A 20,442-nucleotide genomic window follows, 5' to 3' on the forward strand; every position below is an offset into this window, starting at 1 on the left:
TTCTTCCACAAGCTAAGGCCCTTCACCGTGGCACAGGTGAAATATGAACAAACTGCTCCAACCCCTTATCAGAAACCCTCCCCACAGCTTTCTAAAACACTTGCTCCCAAGAAGGCTTAATTTTCTGTTTTGAGAGTTGCAAATCAGTGTTTACTTCATAAAAGAGAAGCCATTCCTCAAACATTTTAAAAAATTGAGAGTGGGGTGGGGGAGGGAAGAGAAACCTAAATGACAAGAATCTAGGGAAGTCTCATTTTAAACAAAATTCTGCAGTCTTCTGAATTTGGTATCCTCTCTCTTAAATATCCACCACTGGTCATCAGGCTGCTAACAATGAATTAACAATTTCTCAACAAGAATGTGAACATTTCTAATATAAATAAATATGGATAATCCTTACAAGGTTTTAGATTTGCTCCCATTAAAGACAAACGTGTTCCTTTAGAAAGTTTAGCTTGAAAAATAATTTTAAATTTCAAAGTGATCTGTTAACTGTAATAAAATGTCACCAGATCTGGTATCACCCTTCTTTCAGATTATTGGAAAGAAACATGAATTATATGAATTTCCCCCAAATGTGATTTATTTTTTTATTCAGGAACAAAGAACACATTAACTATCACAACATAAGCAACTCTTAATATTTAACTAACTTCACCATGTAGCTATACATACAGAAAGAATTAAACCTATGTCTATTATTTAAAAAAAACTAAAGTTTTTAAATAATCCCACCAGTGATTTTTATCACCGAGCAACAAATGTCTTAAGTTTGGCACTTACTCAGATATTTATCTTGTCTGCTATTCTCTATTATAGGTTTATTCAAAAAGAACACCCAATGCATAAATAATCTAAATTTTAAAATGAAAACAAATTAAAAAAACCCTATAAACATTTGACATCACCACATTCAATAGATCTAACTAGAAACCCAAGCAATAAGCTTAGACATTTGAAAAAACATAAATTATTGTTACACAATTGCATAATCCCATACATAATAAAGACTGTAAACATGAATACAATGAATTACAGCTTTGTACAAAACAATCTTTTAAAAGGCAATAAAAGACAGTTACGATATTAAGTTTAGAAAAAAATTCAAATAGCAGTGACTGGACTTTTCAGTAAATGATCTTGAGCTAAGTTTGCAATCAAGTATTAATATATAATATTACAAACCCAAAATCATCACGTAGAACTTGAGATGTCTGTTTTCAAATGCATCTTAAGTCTCCCCATTAAAGTGTGAATTAAGATGCCGGAGGAAATCCCCCCTGGATGTAATGGATGGTGGGAAAACTGCTTGACAGAATTCACATACTCGAGGTATACGCAGTTCAGAGCCTGTTCCACTTGGTACCGATAAGTCACTGTCTTGATTAGGAAAGGGCTTCCAAATGGGCTGCAGGAAACAAACAAAAACATCTTCTGTTATTTGTATTTAAAATCAACTTGCACTGAGTTTCAAATTCAAATTTTTTGAATGGGATATATACATATATCTGAAATTCCCTAATATGAAAGCAAATTACCTTTCCATAGAATTAGCACAAGGACATGACTCAATTTTCTTTTTTATAAAGGGTATAGCTTAACTTAAAGAATCACTTAAAATACATATTCACACACTTTATCTTCACAAACTAAAAAATCTTTCAGCTTTAACATCAGCATGTTTTAATACCCATTATCACAGTGATAATAGTTCTGGAGCAACAGTCAATACCGAGACTTTAAAAAAATTAAAATTCTATCTTTTTTATTTTAATTGGAAACTTTCAGTTATAGGACCTTTATTAATACACAGCACACTAGACCTGATGTGTGTGAACATGCATTTTGATCAAGAGTAATTTAAATTTTACTACCATTTACCAGCAAATCCACAACGAATAAATCCTAGAAATAAGTACTTTAATTTTTGAAAATAATTTTTTTAAGTATGAAATGAATTCTATTGATCAGTTCTTTTTTGAAACCTCAAATATTTAATCCTTCAACAAAATCCAACACTGGATGCATTCTTTTGACTTCTTATTTTGCTTCTGTTATACAGTGTATACTTTGGCCTTCTTACCTTTTCTAAGTGGCTAAATAAAGTGAAGCCTGTCAATAGTTGCCCAATTAAAGAATCATGGAAAAGCATAATTCAACAGAACTACCTCTAGTATAATAAGCAGCACATACATATTCTTAATTGTATTTACTATTAAAAAAATATTTAGAAGGATAAGAGAAAGCATTTAGTTCAAGAGTAGGTGCTCTGTAAATGTTTGTTGACTGGAATATCTTATTTTCCTGAAATGCTATAAGCCAAATTATTTCTAAAATTTGCTTTCTTATCTTAAAACATCTAAACTCTGGCACTCTGAGGAAAATCCCCTCAAAAAGTCAACTTAAAGAGACCCCTTTGTGCTCCTATTACTAATTTGCTTTTAAAATAACAACCTAATCCAACTCTTGACACAGTGTTAGTTTTCATTCCCTTAACCAATCTCTTTCATCCTGGCTAACCAATCATTACGTAAACAGTATATTACTAACTGAAGCATTTGGGTTTCACGTCATCAATGTCTTCTTATAAACATTTTACTGGACAGCTGTGTACAGTTGGTGTAAATATACAAAGTCTGTCTAAGCACCCAGATACATTCAAGTATCAATACAGAGGGCTTATAACACTGACTCAAATCCTTTTGTGAGAAGCAACAATTTTATAACAAAAAACAGTAATATTTAAAATACATATTTGAAATTTGGGGTGAAATCATTTCCTTTCTCCCATGATAAAAGAAAAGCAGTACTAACTGTGAGTATATAAGAGTTATCTAGACTTAAATTTTAGTGTTGGCAGTTTAAACAAAAATTAATAGGTACCATTCTAATGGGAAATTGATATGGATATAAATAAAAGATTATAAAGTTAAAGATACTTTTAATTAAAATATGTAAAATAGTTATAGGCTCAGGAGCAAACTAGCTTTTAAATTTGATAAGCCAATCTTCTACTGCCAATTAATTTTCAAAGTCCATACTTATCCTTCTCTGTTAGGACCTATTAGTTCAGATTTGATCTTTTCACAGAATTTGGTTGGGACCCCAATGACTGACTCAGCAAAAGTAGGAAGAAAAGAAAATCACATAAAGCAAAATAAACAGATATATTTTAGACTTTATTATGATAGCTGAATGTATAAAAAAGGTGTTAAGTAGTAATGATATAAAAGTAAAAATCTGAATTATGAAACCAAAATTTCACTTCCTTTTGTTATCAACAACTCAAGAATTTTGTATTCCTCATAGTAGCTTTACTAAAGCAAATAAAACAACAAAATGTTTTTAAAAACCCATTTTAAGAAATATCCTTTGAATCCTAAACTGTAACACAGCATTCAAAACAAACGAGTTTCTCTGCCTTTTCTGCCAAAATATCAATTATCTAACCTTATGCCCCATGTCTTGTGACAGCTCAACACCAATTCTCCTGCATTTTTTAAGCTGAATACTTTTCCATCAAGTTGTAATCACATACCAGCTGTTTCTCTTGCTGTAGCATAGAAAGCAAATGCACAATGCAGGGTGCCATCTACTGAAACATGACCGTACAGACTAGTAAAAGAACAAGCAGGAGATATAATGGGGAAGAAGTAACAAGCATTAGAACTGACGTACTTCACAGCTCCACAGGAATTCTACTTGCAATAAATGAAATTATTTAATTTGTTTCATTAAGTAGTAACTATAACTGTGAATATGATGTAAAATAAGGTACAATGTAGAACATAAGTGAGTCAATAATTAAAGCTTATTGTCAGAGCTGCCTCCTTTTCTCCACTGCTAAACTATACCACAGCTTGAGTACTGCCTTCTTTGTATGTGGATTTAAAAGTCTATAACCTATAAAAATACTGACAAAGCCAAAGAGTATTAATCAAGTTGGTGGTGTTTTTTGGTTTTCAGTACAATATCTCAAGGCAAAGGGAAATCAAACAAATGTCCTTAAGTTGTTTTAGACACTTGTATCAATCTGCAGTTTTTTACAAGCTCCTGTTTATTTTAACAACTGTATATTTTTCAGTTGTCTTCAGGCATTAACCCTCATCCCCAATTTTTTTAAACCTAAAGAATCATTTTGTAATAGCACCTGAATAAAAGGGAGGGTAGGAAGGGACTGGGGTGGCATAAGGGTGGGCTGAAAGTAGTCTGCAAGCTTTAGAAACACTAAAGAATTTGATAAAAATCATACATATATAATGACTATTTAAAAAATATATTAGGCTGCATGTTCAGGGCCAGATTAGAAACCAAAACCAAACCCTCCAGATCCTAAGTACTGTATAAATGAGACTGCAACAAAAGTATTATTTGAAAGACAGTTCACTTATTTTCAGAAATAGAAATATACAGTGTGATTATTTACTTATTAAAAAATGATGCATTCTTATAAAGCTAAGTATGATATATACAACTTTTTGATAAAAAATGACATCGGCTTCACTGAATAAAATTTAATAAAAAATCTTATTATAACAATGATACTGAGTAAAAATCTGAGTAAGGGACTAGGTAAGATAATGACACATACTAGATATAGATAAGGTTTACATCTATTTTTAAATGTGCCATAAATTTTAAGGTACTTTGTAATAGACCTTTGCCATAATCATCTTTTAAATTTCAAGTCATTTATTTTAAGACCTGGATTTTGTTAGTTGAAAGCTTAACTTTGGCTAGTCAGTAGTTTAAAAAAGATGTCTGATAACCTGAAAGAGATGCGTATCTGTGCATGCATGGCAAAATGTGTGTTCACACATAATATATTTGTTAATGCAAAACAGTTACCTGCTGTGGTCCTCGGATAGCTTTTCCTGGGGAATCGAGTGAAGGAAAAGGTGCATCAGATGGGTCCTGAAGTGGGAATGTATTTACAAATAATGCATTATGGTCTCCAAGTGGCAAACACGGAGCTCTGTCCAGAGATGTCCTAATACAAGGATTTGAGGGTTTTGTTTTGTCAGTTGTTTTAAGGTTTTGTATAGCTGAAGCTATGGGGTCAATTCCCTGAATTTCAAATAAAGTTTCTTCTGTTTTGACAAAGTTTCCTGGATTGTCTCTGGGCTCCATACTAAATTGATCCTGGCACACAGTCTCAGCTGTGACAGAACCAAGGACATCGGGTCTTTCTGGAGTGCTATGTAAGAAAGTCGAGTCATTGTCCGTAGGTGGAAACTTGACATTGAATTTAGAAAGTGAATCAAAAGATGTGTCTTCCTCATCTTGGCCCAGTCCTCTTGGTGTGACAGATGTGATGCATGGTGCACCTCTATTTATATCATCTTTTGCCTGGGGCTTAAACAGCACTTCTTGTTTATCTGTTTTATCCGTACACTGTATAGGCATAGAGCACTGTGTCTCTGCAGGGAAAAAAACACAAAAGGAAAACAGTCGCATTTCAATCATTCTTACAAATCTGAATGTTCAATTAGCTTTGGATAGATGAGTATTATTTTTTCTATTGGTTTTTATAGTAACTGAAGACAACTGGCATTTTTTTTTTTTACATTTGTGACCATCTTACACAGAAATATTAGCAGTCTCCAGTGGGTGAACTGGAATATAACTTATTAGTCACAGTTTAACTACTTTGTCTTTTCCTAGGTCTTGTGCTGTAAGCCTTGAGTCTTGTTCACAGTTATTTGCTCTACACGTAAAAACATTTGCTTATAGTATATACATTTCAACATTTTGTCAGTAATGGAAGCTGCAACTGTTAGCTTACTTAGACAAGTAAGTTATTAAAAGGGAAACTCCTTACCAATCACATATATGTACAGGTTAAGAATCTATATGAATTAGGTCATTTACTCCCCTATAATATGTCTGTGTGACAAATATTAATATATCACCAATCAGCTTAGCCACTGTCTACTCTATGTGAGGGAGTGGTGGTGGTGGGTGTTAGGGACAGAAAAGCTTGGAAGCAAAAGAAGGATGAAATTTTAGGATGCATGTTCAGAAAACTCTATGTGAATATAGGATTTTCTCATTTAGAAAAGGCCTCTCTAGGTAACAGGTAATATCAGGTAGATACTAGAAACTCCGAAGCTCATTTATCTAGAAGATACTTTTCCAACAAATTCAGCTCCCAAGGACATAGGCAAAAGCTAGAAAATAAGAAAATAGTGCTTTTGAGGAGTCAGGTTTAGAGCCACAAGGCCCACTGATGAATTTTGCTCTTATTCTCATTTTAGATTCATTCTAACAAGCTTGATGATGTCTGCCTAGTTCATAGCTGGTTAGAAGCAGCACACTGCAAGGTATGGACCTGAGTTGTTGAAAGCGGATGCAGGCATCAGTAAGAGCTGAAAGCACGAGACAGGAAAAACAAAAAAGCAGATATAAGAACTCAGAAAACACTACAGTTCAGTGTAGGGCCGACCAGAGCTACGTTTTCCAATGCAAAAAAATGATGATCAAAGCACTCTCCCTGCTGATGATATTGAGAGATTAGAAAAAGCTAAATTACGCCCCACAATGTTACTTAAGATGACAATGAAATTGGAGGCTGGTAATATGCATATTTTCATTAAATGGACAAATGGTAAAAAAGAAAATTTTTAAGTGAAAGTGAAGTCGCTCAATTCTTTGTAACTTCATGGACTGTAGCCCACCAGGCTTCTCCATCCATGGAATTTTCCAGGAAAGAGTACTAGAGTGGGTTGCCATTTCCTTTGCCACTGGATCTTTCTGACCCAGGGATTGAACCCGGGTCTCCTGCATTGCAGACAGATGCTTTACCGTCTGAGCCACCAGGGAAGGCTGGTGATTTTTTTAAAAATCAGCACGCTAAAAAGGTAGTCATCAGTGAAGCTGTACATTAACCAATGATGCCAATTTAAGCAGACAGGGTATAGAGAGCACTGTGCAATACAGCATTTGCCCAGATCAGTAAGCACTTAACAAATGTCGTTCTTTTCCTTTCCTTTTGGTGTTTACAGTCTCATGACACCTTTCTCTTCTTTGCCAAGCTACATTCCAACACAAGATGTTTACTGTTTGGACATGATTGTAGTACGATGCCAACAGCTTCTTTAGTTCATCCTGTTACATACCTCTGCCTCTCTTTAGTATGTACCATCTTCTCTTACTGGATTAACTACAGCAGCCTTTGAACTGTTTCCTTGCATCTAAATTTTTCTCATATCCACTCCACTATCTACACTGCTTTCCCCTACCCTGCCTTAGTTTTTCTAAAACACGTATTTGGTCAGGTTATTTTCTTAATAAACCCTTCTCATGGCTCTCCAAGCCCTTCAGCCCTAACATTCATATAAAACAATGCGTGATTGGTCCTTGATCATGTCTCCATGCTGCCATCTTTCACCACACCTGCTCCATTCCTTACTCCAGCTTTAATGAACTTTGGTACAGTTGTCCCAAAGGCCATACTCTCTTGTCTTTGGGCCTTTGCGCATGTGGTGCAGACTATCTGAACTGCCCCTTTCTGATACTCTTTGCCAAACTCTTATATGCTCTTCATTTCTTGGCGTAGGCATTCACTTCTCTGGATGGCTGGCTCTGGCTTCCCAAGACTGGTTTAGTAATGACTTGTGGGTGCCCTGAGGACTAAACACTCTGCATTTTATTTGCAAATTACCTCTTTCTCCCATTAAGGTAGATTTATTGAGGTCCTTAACTATGTTTTGTTTCCCACTTTCTCCAGTACCCTGCTCAGAACTTGCACATAGTATGCCCTCAATAAATGCATTCTGAATTAATCTGTGTTCTCTTTCCCATGGAGCTTAGTATAATAATCTACATTTGCTAGATAATCTGTCTGTAACTAGGAGTGAAAAGTGAAAGCGCAAGTCTCTCAGTCATGTCCGGCCCTTTGCGACCCCATGGACTACAGAGTCCATGGAATTCTCCAGGCCAGAATACTGGAGTGGGTAGCCTTTCCCTTCTCCAGGGGATCTTCCCAACTCAGGGACTGAACCCAGGTCTCCCGTATTGCAGGCAGATTCTTTACCAGCTGAGCCACAAGGGAAGTGGTACAGTATTAAGATCAAGCACAACTGGTTGGCAGGATTTCTTTGTCCTCTGAGGTTCTTAAAGTCCATTAACTCTCAAGTAGTCATTTTTCCTGGTAGTAGACTTAAAAAAATGGTAGGAAATTCTAGGAAATAGTACTTTCTTTGTAGATTACTTACTAATTGCAAATAATAAACCAGGAACCACCTCTTGAGATAACTAAATTTTGTTAACACCTTAGAAGGAGGAAACGCTTATCTAAATGTTCTTCAATAGGAGAACAGGGTGAAAGCGAAAGAATCTGCTGCTGCTGCTAATGACAACTATTAACATTAACAGAACTTCTATGTGCCACACACTTATAACCATTGTATGTGTGTTAATTCAGGGGTTAATTCCAGGGCTACACAGCTAATAAATGAGTGGTAGATCTGGAACTGGAACTCAGGCAGCCTAACTCTAGAGCCTGTTCTGAATTATTATGACACATTGAACGTGCTGCTTTCTACATTATAGAAAAGAATCTCCAAAATGATAGAAATGTGCTTTAAATTTCTTTTCCAGAAGTAGATCTATCCCCTTTGTGAACAAAACATAGAAAACCCAAACGAGTATAAAAAAGCATATATTTTCTTTCAGTATAGCTAGTTGGCATACCTCTCAGCACATTAATCTTCTGAATTAATCTGTTCAAGCAACAAGAGTTACTATTAAAAAAAATTTTTTTTTTTGTTTAAACCTAAGATTTCTAAGGCTACCAGAAATCTAAGCTTAGAAAATTTAAAACTCAAGCTGTATGAAAGCACTTCCATTCTGACACTATACTAAGAAATATGATTAGGTGAGCTTATTGTCTTTCTACTTTGTTTACTTCAAGGACACTTATCTCTAAATTTTAGATTTCTAAATTTTAAGAACAGGCTGTCCCTTTGGACTACTTCTCAGTTTAATTATCTGGTATATGACAAAAGAAAAAGATCTGATGGTTGTTTTAACTTATAGTCCTGTATCTTTGTCTCCTGATCCCCAATGAAATATGACCCTGCTTCATGGACCAAATAGTTCTTCTTCCTGAAGCCATAACTGCTTAAGCATACATTTCATCTTTATCCTTTCTCAAGGTTATTGTCATATGTGGATGAGAAGAAAAAGTTAAAAGAAAATTTATAACTCTACTAACTCAGCAATTTATGAATTATATCTGTTTCTTAGAAGTAAAAATCAAATTTTAACAAAAAAATAACACAGGGGACAATCATGTTAAATATACTTTTTCCAGCTATATTATGCAAATCACATTAATACAGTTACTTTGTATTTGTATTCAACGTAGTGTTCACCCTTAAAATAAACCTGAATAGGCAGGCGTCTTCCCCAACCCATCTCCAAACATTTCTTTTTCTTTTTTTCCCCTTTTATCTACTCCTTTCAGAAGCAGAATATGTGATATTGTGGTTTGTTTGGAGTCAGAAAACTTCATTGGAATTTGTAGCACAAAAGACCTAAAATGTTTCCAGAATAATGCTGTATTTATTATTTGTGACACAGTTAATATAAAACATAAGAATATTGTTATGAAGCAGTTTTAGTGGGAAAGGAACTGAAGTTAAACACTCCAGTTAAGTATTCCAGTTGACAGATACATACTCATATTTAGACCTGTGCAACTTAAAAATGGTCAAAGTATTATGCCATTGATAATGGGTAGGTTCTCTGTGTAACAAGGAATATGTCACCATTACAATGTTTTGATAAGATGTTGATGTTCAAAGAGGCATGTTTATGAATTCTAGGTACATCTCTATAGCTAGTAGATTTTAAATAAAGATAATTCTTTTACTTCAGAAGTACTTAGTGTTTTCAGTCTGTAGAAAAGATCAATTTCTCATGAAAATGACAGAAATTAAAGTGTAGAAACTCAGAGCTCTTTCTGGGGAAGTACAGCAAAGGGACGTGAAGTAAACTATGTCTGTTTACAAAGATTGTTTTGCTTTTCCAACAGAACACTGTGTACCTTTTCTGAAAACAAAATGGTAGTAGTAAGCAAAAAGTGAATTTACACAATAAAATGATTTCTTAAATAGCCTAGTTATGAGTTTTAAGAAATGGGAAGTGATCTTTAAAGGGGTGTTTCAGATTGAAAACTGTAAATCACATCTCTTCAGAACTGTATGCAGAATATCTCAAATCACAAGGGTAAAAGAGAATTTATCATTATAAATGATCAGTTTACCTTCCTTTTGTTTACACAGATGCTTGGTAGCCAAATTCAATCCTTCCTTGGTATTTTGCTATTCATATTTAACCACTGAAGCAAATACCAGGAAGCCTGTCTGGGGTTTTAGGGAAGGGTAGAGCTTTTAAAAACCACACTGCACGTATCTGTAAAACAGATATTCCTTTTGAGTTGTATTTTATGCTAAATTTGCACTTGGTACCTTCAACAGAACTGGACTCATGAAATGTGAAATGTTTATTTCTTCAATCAAATTAGAAGAATGTATCTATGGTGTACAATTAACTTTCAGGCAGAAGTTAAAAAACAAATCTAATATTATAATTTTATTTAGCTCATATATGATAGTGTAGCTTCTAGGTTGTTTACTAATATATCAATTAATTTTAATAAGACACCCAGTAGCAATTGAAGATTTTGAGAGATATATCCTATATTTATTTTTCCAAGGTAGGACTTCTTATTAAGAGGATTAGTAATTATGTCAATCAATTCAATCTGAATAGCGCCACACAAAATAGAGGGAAGAGGCCAATAATTATATAATGTAATAATTATAGAATTTAAACAGTACTTACCCATTTTAAGTGGTGAAAGGCACAAGTCACAATCCTCAGCACTTAATAAGCATTTAGAAACATTTTCACAATCAAAAAGAAATCAATTTCAACCAATTAGATTAACATTACTGTATATTAAATCAAACCTTACCAGCTGCAGTGGTTGGTACATTAAGTTTGCTTAAGTGGTCTTTTTGTGCTTTAGCTAGCACGCATATTCTATGAAATTCTTCTTTCAGATCCCGGAAAGTCTTCTCTATACAGCTTCTGAAAATAAATCAACATTTTAAAATGTAAAGACTATATCTTCAAATTTTAAAAATCATGATTGAATTTACAAGCACCTTTGAATGTACCACAAAATAATTACTGAAAGGTTCAAGTTTAAAAATGTCATTTTAAATTCCTAGACAATATTTCCTAAAACAACTTTAATATTTGGCAAGCCAGGCACAAAGTAAATGATAAAGTTCTAATACATACATATTGCACAAACTAGCATGTCTCCTTATTCATATATTCCACTTATGCTGGCTGTCTCATTCTTGCATTAGAAACTACAATGTATTGACTTTTTGTCCTCTGTGGATATTTTAAACAGAAAAAACTTAATTTTTTATTTTTCACATTGAAAAGATTAAAGATCTATCCATATAAAATGATGCGGCCATAATACTTGTTCTACTGAAATAGGAGAACTTCAGAGAATTCAGTTTTTAGAACCATCTCTGATATTAACTGTATGACTTATTTAGGTCATTTTAACATGGAGAAGCCTTGAGTTCATCTCTTCTAGTTTTAAAAGGCTGCTGTTTCTTACAATTTCTAAAAACTTAAATATGTAAATAAAAATATATTTGAGTATTTATAATTTGTAGAGTGGGCCAAGAAGGACACAGAACTACCTTTCATGGAATAAAGGAATGCCAAGACTCCTTGGTGAAGTTTCTTTTCTTGGAGAGGAAACCTCTTGTCTTCTTACCTTCAAGATATAAAATGATTACCACTTTAAATTGCTTCCAAACTCAAATGAGAATGGATTAACAGAAAACAATGGAACATTTATCTTCCTCACTGAAAAGTAAGTTTAGTTAGTTTTACATATATATGTTTATATATATTAAAGTGAAAGTGTTAGTCCCTCAGTCATGTCCAACTGTTTGTGACCCCATGGACTGTGGCCCACCAGGCTCCTCTGTCCATGGGATTCTCCAGGCAAGAATACTGGAGTGATTCCCTTCTCCAGGGGGATCTTCCTGACCCAGTGACTGAACCCTGGTCTCTTGCATTGCTGGCAGATTCTTTATCGTGTAAGGCATCAGGCAGGGAAGCCCCATATATATGTATATATTACAACAGATTTTTAAAAAATGAGAACATTCAGTGGAAAAAGGAAAATGAAAATAGAAAAATAAGATGAAGTCATGAAGTATTTCTGGTAACTTCAATACTATTTCCAGTATTGATAATTCAAGGAATTTCCTCAAACTCATATCTTGATGAAATTGCTACTCTGATCAGCATCTGACATGACTAGAAACTTTAGGAAAAAAATCCATGTGAGTTTACTTCTTTTCCGTTATTGGCCTATACATCTAAATCAGTGTCTGCTACAGATTCTTTGATGAGAAATGCAGCTGTATAAGAGGAATAAAGAAAACCAAGTTACAGCTCTTTAGCATTTAACAATCATTTTTAAAGACAGGGCAATTATGAATTTAAGCTCCTTTAACACAAGTTCTTGCCACCACCCTGTGGCTTCCACTGGTATTACACTTATCACGATACAAGTCAACATTAAAGAACATGTAATAATTTACTGCATAGTTTAGATTTTTAAAAAATCTTCAATCACACCTAGAGAACTTTGTGTAACTTTTAAAATTACAAATTGATAAATTCAAATATTTGAAAAAACCTTAATATTATTCAATTATTTATACTTTGGCCAAACTGCATAGGATCTTATTTAAGTTCAAATTCAAACCAGTATTTTGTATTAAGTGACTTTTCAGATTTTATTCAATTAAGGTCACTGTAGCTATTACTAAAATGGATAATTTTACTTCATTGCTTACCACCTGAGTACATCTCCCTTATAACCTTACTTTCCAATAGGTTCTTTTAATTTCTTAAGAGTATTGTTCGTTCTTTAGGGAAAAATCTGATTCTAGTTTGCTCTTCTTAAAATTCATATCTGCTCCAATTTCTTCAGTTTATTGTTCTACTTTTCCAGCTTTTTCGAAATACTAGTGTTTGCTTAACATTTCTAAAATAGTGTTATTAGTTTATAGTAAGTAGTAAAATATAATTTTGGCAACACAAACATATGCGATTTTATATATTATGTTTTCAAACTGAGGTAAAACAAAGATCATTTGCTGATGCATACTTTTTGTCTGCAATATTTAGGCCATTTCTTCTTCTGGATTAAAACTGCTTTGTTGAGCTTTATGGCTTCCCAGTTGGCTCAGTGGGTAAAGAAGCCACCTGCAAAGCTAGAGATGCAAGAGAATGGATTTGCTCCCTGGGTCAGGAAATCCCCTGGAGAAGGGCACTGCAATCCCTCCAGTATTCTTGCCTGGAGAATCCCACGGTCGAAGGAGCCTAGTGGGATACTGTCCAAAGAGTCGGACATAACTGAAGTGACTAAGCATGCATGCATGCACACACTGAGCTTTATAAAGCAGTCATATAAAAGACATTTTCACATTCACAGTTTGTTTTTAAAAGTGGTAGACAAGGTTTTCCTTTGGTGTTATGTGCAATTAGAACACTCAGTAGATTTTAGTGTAGACCAGGCAAAAAGGCAACATTTTAAAGCTAACCAATCATGTCAGGACACTACAATAAAAACCTCTTAAAAGGTTATATTAAATCTATAGCAACAAAATAGAGAAGAGGTAATGTTAAGAGAACGGAAACACCTGACAATTTAAATAATAAAAAAGGTGATTAAACTAATAATCTCCTTTTAAAATTTAGTATCTGAGACTCTCAACATGGAAAAAAAAAAAACAACTGTGTTAGGAGCCAGAAATAACCAAAGAGAAGTAACTCCTATAATTTTAGCCTGAAAATGAAGATAGTTAAAGAAAACAGTGATGACTTCTCCAGTTTTCAAAGTATACTGATTTAGACATAAAGTAGGAATGACTGCTTCTGAAACTAAAGAAGCCTGAAGACCAATGGGTGGGGGTGGGGTGGGGGAGGAGACAGAGGTGAAGAAAAAGGTAGGAAAAGAACGATGAATTTTTGTTTGGCTTGCCAAATAACTTGTGTCGACTTACTTCTGAATTTATCTGGAAAAGACTCCTGGGTTGTACTGGCAGGAGGTAAAGGAAGACAGACTTACTGAGGAATCTATGAAGCATCTAAATTAAGGACTTCAAGTTTCTTTGGAGTTAGGAACGGCTCTACTTACTATTATTTCTGTTACTATTGATATATTTCAAATGAAATTTTTATGTCCCACATCCCAAGAGAAAATTCAAGAGATCTTAATACGCTAGTTAAAAAAAATAAAGGAAAGTACATTTTGAAGCCGGGTTTATCTAGAATGGGTAGAGAAAGTTAATGTTAGTTTCCATTGTAGCAATCAAACACAATTTTCTGAAAAAGATTATCTATTTTCTCATAGGATTTAAGATTAGTACAGTTAATAGCAACTCAGAAGCTCAGAATTTCTTTTAAGTGGTAAAATTATCTTACCTAATGAAGACTACTCAGTTTTGTAAGCATCTCAGAGAGTAAGTAAATATTAGAAGAGATAACTAATATTTTGCTATTTTCAAATATTATCCAGGTGGGTCCTGCACTGCAGGAAATTGAAGTTACTACAACTTCAGATAAGGAAGCAAGAAAACTCTGAACATTATATTTTAGGAGATTTTTAACATGAAATCATTCAACAAATGAATTTATTTCGAGGTACTAAAACTTAAAATACTTAACATTATAAACTGTTCCAAGTACTAGTTTGGAAATGGCGAACTTGTGGAATGAATACTGAAATAAGAGTTTTACACGTCGTACTTTTCATTTACACTTCCAGTATGGCACTGGATAAGTCATTCAACTAAATCATTAAGATAAACCCATTTGAAACAGTTGGAAGACGTTGTGAAACGATTCCTTAAATTTCCTCTTATGTAAATTGGGAGAATTTGTTTTAGTGTAAATCAATTTAGGTTTCTCATAGATGAGTAGTATATATAAAAAATGTTCTGTTCAAGACCTAGTTAACTATGCAAAGATATTTAAGAAGGAGAAAAATGAAAAAGTGCTAATATTTCATTAGTCCAAAACCTTCTTATTCTTAACGCATATGATAACAGCAAATATTTTTGTGTTGGAATCCAAGATTTGTCACACATCAACATTTCAAAGAAAGAAATGTATATTTCCCCCAATGCCTGCCTTTTTAATATTTGGCACTAAAAGTATTTTGTTCTTTTTATAAATCAATGTAAAAAATACAGAAATGATTCACAATAGCAAACATATGAATTCAATCTATGTGTCAATTGATGATGGATGAGTAGTGAAAGAAAATGTGGTATATATGCAATAGAATATTGTGTGTGTATATACACACACATTTTACGGATGAAGACATCAGCTTTAAAAAAAGAATAAAATTCTGTCATTTGAGACAATATGGATAAATCTAGAGGACATTATGTTATGTGAAATAAGATAAGAGAGGCACAGAAAAACAAATATAGCACAATCTCGCTTATATGTGAAATCTAAAAAAGTCAAACTCATAGAAGCAGTGTAGAACGGTGGCTGCCAGGGTTTGGGGGAAGGTGGGGGGAGATGTTGAGTACAAAGTTTAAGTCATGCAAGATGGATCAATTCTGGAGATCTAAAGCAGAGTATGACAACTACAGTTAATATTACTATATGTATATTTGAAATCTGCTGAGAGTATAAATCTTAAATGGTTTCACCACAATAAAAAAGAAAATTATATGAAGTGATAGATATGTTAATTAGCTTGACTGTGGTGATCATCTCATAATGTATACATATATCAAAACATGTTACACATTGTAAATATATATAATTTTTATTTGTCAATTTATACCTCCAAAAAGCTAAAGGGAGAAGAAGAAATGCAAAAAACAATTTTAATCAGAATCATTAGTTGACTCTTAATAGTTTTTCTTTAAAATCATTAGTTTTTAAAAATTTTGAACAATTAAAGTCAGCAAAATTAAATTGAGTTATTTCAAACTCTTTAATACTTTTAGGGTATATTCTCTCATATGGAAGGAATTTTAACTTTACAAGGCTATTACTAAATAAAGGTGATAAGTTTTCAATGATACGTATTTGAACTATAGCAATCACTAACACTTTATTCTAGGATTCATATCAAAGATTCTCTCTAAATTTAGCTGAGATCCTTTCATGCACAAGGAATATTTATTTTCCAGTATCTCAGGCCGCTGAGTGTAGGCTATATTTGATTTTACTTCTGAGATTATGCTTTTAAAACAAAAGAGAGGTATGTTTTTACTTGGAACCAATATCAACCAAGAAGTCAAGGTGAGATGGGATGGATCAGTAAAGGGAATGTAAACTGTGGAATAGTTATAAACACTAGCTTAATAAAATTTACTACAGAAAAAGAAAAATGAGCAATGGAAAAAGAAACTGAAAATAAGGATTCAGTTATCACTTAGATTTCTGAAACTAAGAATGAAATGTTAAAGGAGAAACTGAGGTTGCATTTGTTAGTTTAGATATACTGAGACAAAAATGGACTAAGAAAGCGAAGAGCTTAAAGTAGAAAACAGGAACAAAAAAGTTACAAGAGATTTGATAAGAATATAAAAGCATATTAAAAGAAAAGTTTGAAGACAAAATATAATTTTAAAAAATACACAGAAATTGTATTTATAAGAACTTATGACCATGTGAAATCTATGGTTCTCTCACTCTCAGCAGTATTACTGAAAATCTAGAAAAGCAAGAGGAGCACAAATTCTAGGAGCCTTATTGGTTCTGCATGATGCAGTATGCTAGGTAGATCCACTACCAATGCAGGAACAATTCCAGGGCAAGATGGGATCCATCCCAGAGTTCTGAAGGAATGGCAAGAAAATAAACAACATAAAAATAATATTAAATATCCCAATTATTTCCAAGTGCTTCACAGGGTTTTGGTTTAATGTTAATCCCCCCAAACTTCTATCAACTCAATGTTACAATAAAACACTAAAAAAAGTTATCTTGCTGAATTTTCTTAACAAATAATTGTATCTAATTGTGGGAATGCCTTTTTATGTGGAACAGAAAATAAATGATTAATCTTAAAAAGTAAGGTTTCCCATACTTCCCTCACCCCTTTGCCGAACACTGCATTTAAAACGAAATAATCTGGGAAAATTCTTTTCATTAACTACTCATTTTATGTTTTATCATTACCATGGTGAACAGAGAATATCTTCATGAAAATAGCTGTTATTTAAGCAACTTGCATATATTATTTAACTTAATCCACATAATTTTGTGAATTGTTGTTGTTTAGTTGCTAAGTCGTGTTTGACTTTGCAACCGCATGGACTGTGGCCCACCAGTCTCCTCTGTCCATGGGATTTTCCAGGCAAGAATACTGGAGTGGGCTGGCCACTTCCTTCTGCAAGGGATCTTCCCAGGAACTGACCTTGAATCTCTTGTATTGGCAGATGGGTTCTTTACCACTGAGCCACCAAGGAAGCTCAATCTTGTGAATTAAGTATTAATACTTGAATTTGATTTTAACATTTGCTAGAGGCTTTGCTAGAGGCTCCCTGGTAGCAGAAGACACAGGTTTGATCCCTGTATCCAGAACATGCCCTGGACAAAGAAATGGCAACCCATTCTAGTATTCTTGCCTAGGAAATCCCGTGGACAGAGGAGCCTGGCGGGCTAGTCTATGGAGTTGCAAAGAGTCGTACATGACTTAGCGACTAACTACAATAGTTACTAAGGCTTTGGAGAGGTCAAGTAATTTGTCTACCGTCTAGTAGGAAGAGAGGCTACAATTGGAACCCCAGGCTCTCAACTTCTTGGCTTTTAGGTCCTAATTGCTAGAGGAGTAAAATAGTAAGGTTATCTAACCTGGAGAAGGGAAAGGCTACCCACTCCTGTATTCTGGCCTGGAGAATTCCATGGACTATGTATAGTCCACAGGGTCACAAAGAGTTGAACATTACTGACTGAGCGAACGTTACTGAGCGACTTTCACTTCACTTCATCTAGCATGGTGAGGAAGATGGATAACACACATTGCACCAATGCAAAGAAATTTTAAGATTCTAAAACTTGTCTGTCATATAACAAATACAGTTCTCAGTGAGGCATAGTTATAAGCCAAGTTTTGATGTTTAAATATTACCTGGGGGAAGAAACTTTTGGTATGGCCTTTTTTTGTGCTCAAGAATGTCAAGAAGAAATTTAAACCCCAAAATCACCTGGATAGATTTACTGAAATTTTACAAACCAGTTCATGTATCAGAGGCAATTTGGCAACAGTTTCTTAACCAAAATTTCAGTTTAAGTGTTTCTCAACCTTCTGACAATGCATGATAACTGGAGTACCTTACTGTTAATTCTCTCCTTTCAAAACCTTACTTCTCTACCTGCCTTCCTAAATACCTCCTAATAGACAACTGGACATAGTTATAGTAGCTGACTGAAAATCCTTGTCTGATAATCTCAGTTGGTACATTATCTCATGATAGATATCTGTTCCCTTGAAACTGGGTGAGACTTTTCTTGACTCACCATATGTTGAATAATTTTGGATTATACCCCAAACATTGTGAATATTACACTGAGGAGACAGTATTTTATGGTGCCAAAGGGTGTTGATGGTTTTTGTCTTCACCAGGTAATTGAGTGGTTTGGATGCAGACCCCACACTGCCCCTCCTCTGAAGAGCAGCAGCTCAGATCTCAGCTCATCCCTTTATGCTTTAGCTGCAAACTGCTTCCAGTGTGCCCACACATCCTTGGTTTTGGGGAGATCCAGAGACTTAGGCTTAGTTTAAACACAGAACTTTGAGTTCATTTTCTCTTGCTCTCTCCTCTCTGGGGCTCCTTCCCTCTCTGGTGACAGCTGTTATTCTGGGCTCATTTTCCTTTCTGGTTCTTGCAGCCAGGATGGTGGGTAGGCTTTCAATTGGAATTTCAGCCACTCGAAGTGTGGCCCACCCTCAAGACAAAACCACAGAAAACTTGTGAATTTACTCTGAGCCAATTATATGCTCCACATTTTGACTCCTCTCCAAAATATGCAAAGTTCATATCCAAAGTCCTCAGATAATTGTTTTGTTTGTATGCTGCACAGTTATTACTGTTATTTGTAGAGGACTGGTTTGCTCAGTACTCATTCCTCATTGTAACATAAGCTGAACTTCCAAACTCAATTTTCTTTTGTTAACCCCTCCATTCTTTAGAGGATTCACCATGGTTTTCTAGAGATGTCTTCATCACCAATCCAATGACCTTTCCTAAAGTTCACCTTCTGCTTAATGCTCATTTGACAGTTTTTCACCCTAGTAAGCAGCTTTTCTTTCTTGATAACTTTTTGGGTACCAGTATAATATTTAGGTTTTCTTAAGTTCTGGTGTTTTCACTGGTCCTTATTCTTCCAAGACTAAAAATGTGGGTATTCTCTAAGATTAAGACATGAGGGTATACTGTTCTTCCCTCATTATACACCTTTCTTATTCTTCATTCTTATGTTACGTCTATTGAGTATTCATTTCTTAAAGTCTGTCTTCAGGCTCACCGTCTCTCTTGATAGCCACTCTCAATTTTCTTTGAATCCAATATATTTTTACCTATTCTGTTGCCTATTGTAGAGCACCACATTTTAACATATAATGTAATAACCATTTCCTCAAATCTGTTTCACACCTCTAATCTTCATTTTCCTTTATTAATATAAGGCCATTCTCCTTAGCATCAAAAAACCTTAGATAAAGATAAAACCTTAAGGAAACTGAGATTAGGCTTTCCTGGAATAGTAAAATTCAAAACAAAACTAGAGGTCTGATAAAGTGCTACCAACTTTTTATTTTGCCAAGAAAAAGCTTAGTAAAAACAACTAACTATAAAGATCTATTATCTTTTTCATATAAACGAGAAACTGAGGGACTTCCTTGGTGGTCCAGTGTCTAAGACTCTGCACTCCCTAAGGAGGAGGCCTGGGTTTGATCCCTGGTCAGGGAACTAGATTCCATATGTTGCAAATAACAGTTCATATGCCTCAACTAAAGATCCCACATGCTGTAAACGAAGACCAAAGATCCTGCGTGCTACAACTAAGACCTGGTGTAACCAAATAAATTTAAAAAAGAGAGGAAAAAAAATGGACATTTATCAGAAAAGTAGAAGGGAGAGTTTTAGATTTAGCTTTACCAAAGTTTTCACTCTGTCCCCAGGACAAGATAAGAAACAAGAGCTGGGACAAGAACAGGGATTCTGTGACTGCAACATGGGAAAAGAGGAGGAGGAGAGAAGGTTCCATCAGCAGCATCAAGAAGGAAAGGATTTACTGTGGCAACTGACCATCCAGCAGGGATACATCCTAAATTACACTTTCAGGGAA

General features: G+C 34.4%; 1 protein-coding gene across 7 annotated transcripts in view; it reads right to left on the reverse strand.

Moving 5' to 3' along the window:
* Positions 1 to 576: 576 nt before the first annotated feature.
* The window catches only part of TANK (TRAF family member associated NFKB activator), a 94,941-nt gene continuing 75,075 nt past the window's right edge, over positions 577 to 20,442 (reverse strand). For 5 of the 7 annotated variants that reach the window (XM_061135648.1, XM_061135647.1, XM_061135643.1 and 2 more), the window contains 4 exons: positions 11,739 to 11,815; positions 10,985 to 11,100; positions 4,849 to 5,420; positions 577 to 1,408 (listed from right to left, as the gene is read on the reverse strand). In XM_061135648.1, coding sequence (XP_060991631.1) covers positions 1,232 to 1,408; positions 4,849 to 5,420; positions 10,985 to 11,100; positions 11,739 to 11,815 — 942 coding nt within the window. In that variant the 3' untranslated portion in view covers positions 577 to 1,231. The other 2 variants (XM_061135645.1, XM_061135646.1) reach the window with 2 other exon arrangements.

The sequence above is a fragment of the Dama dama genome, chromosome 33, assembly GCF_033118175.1.
Source record: "Dama dama isolate Ldn47 chromosome 33, ASM3311817v1, whole genome shotgun sequence".
Lineage (NCBI taxonomy): Eukaryota > Metazoa > Chordata > Mammalia > Artiodactyla > Cervidae > Dama > Dama dama.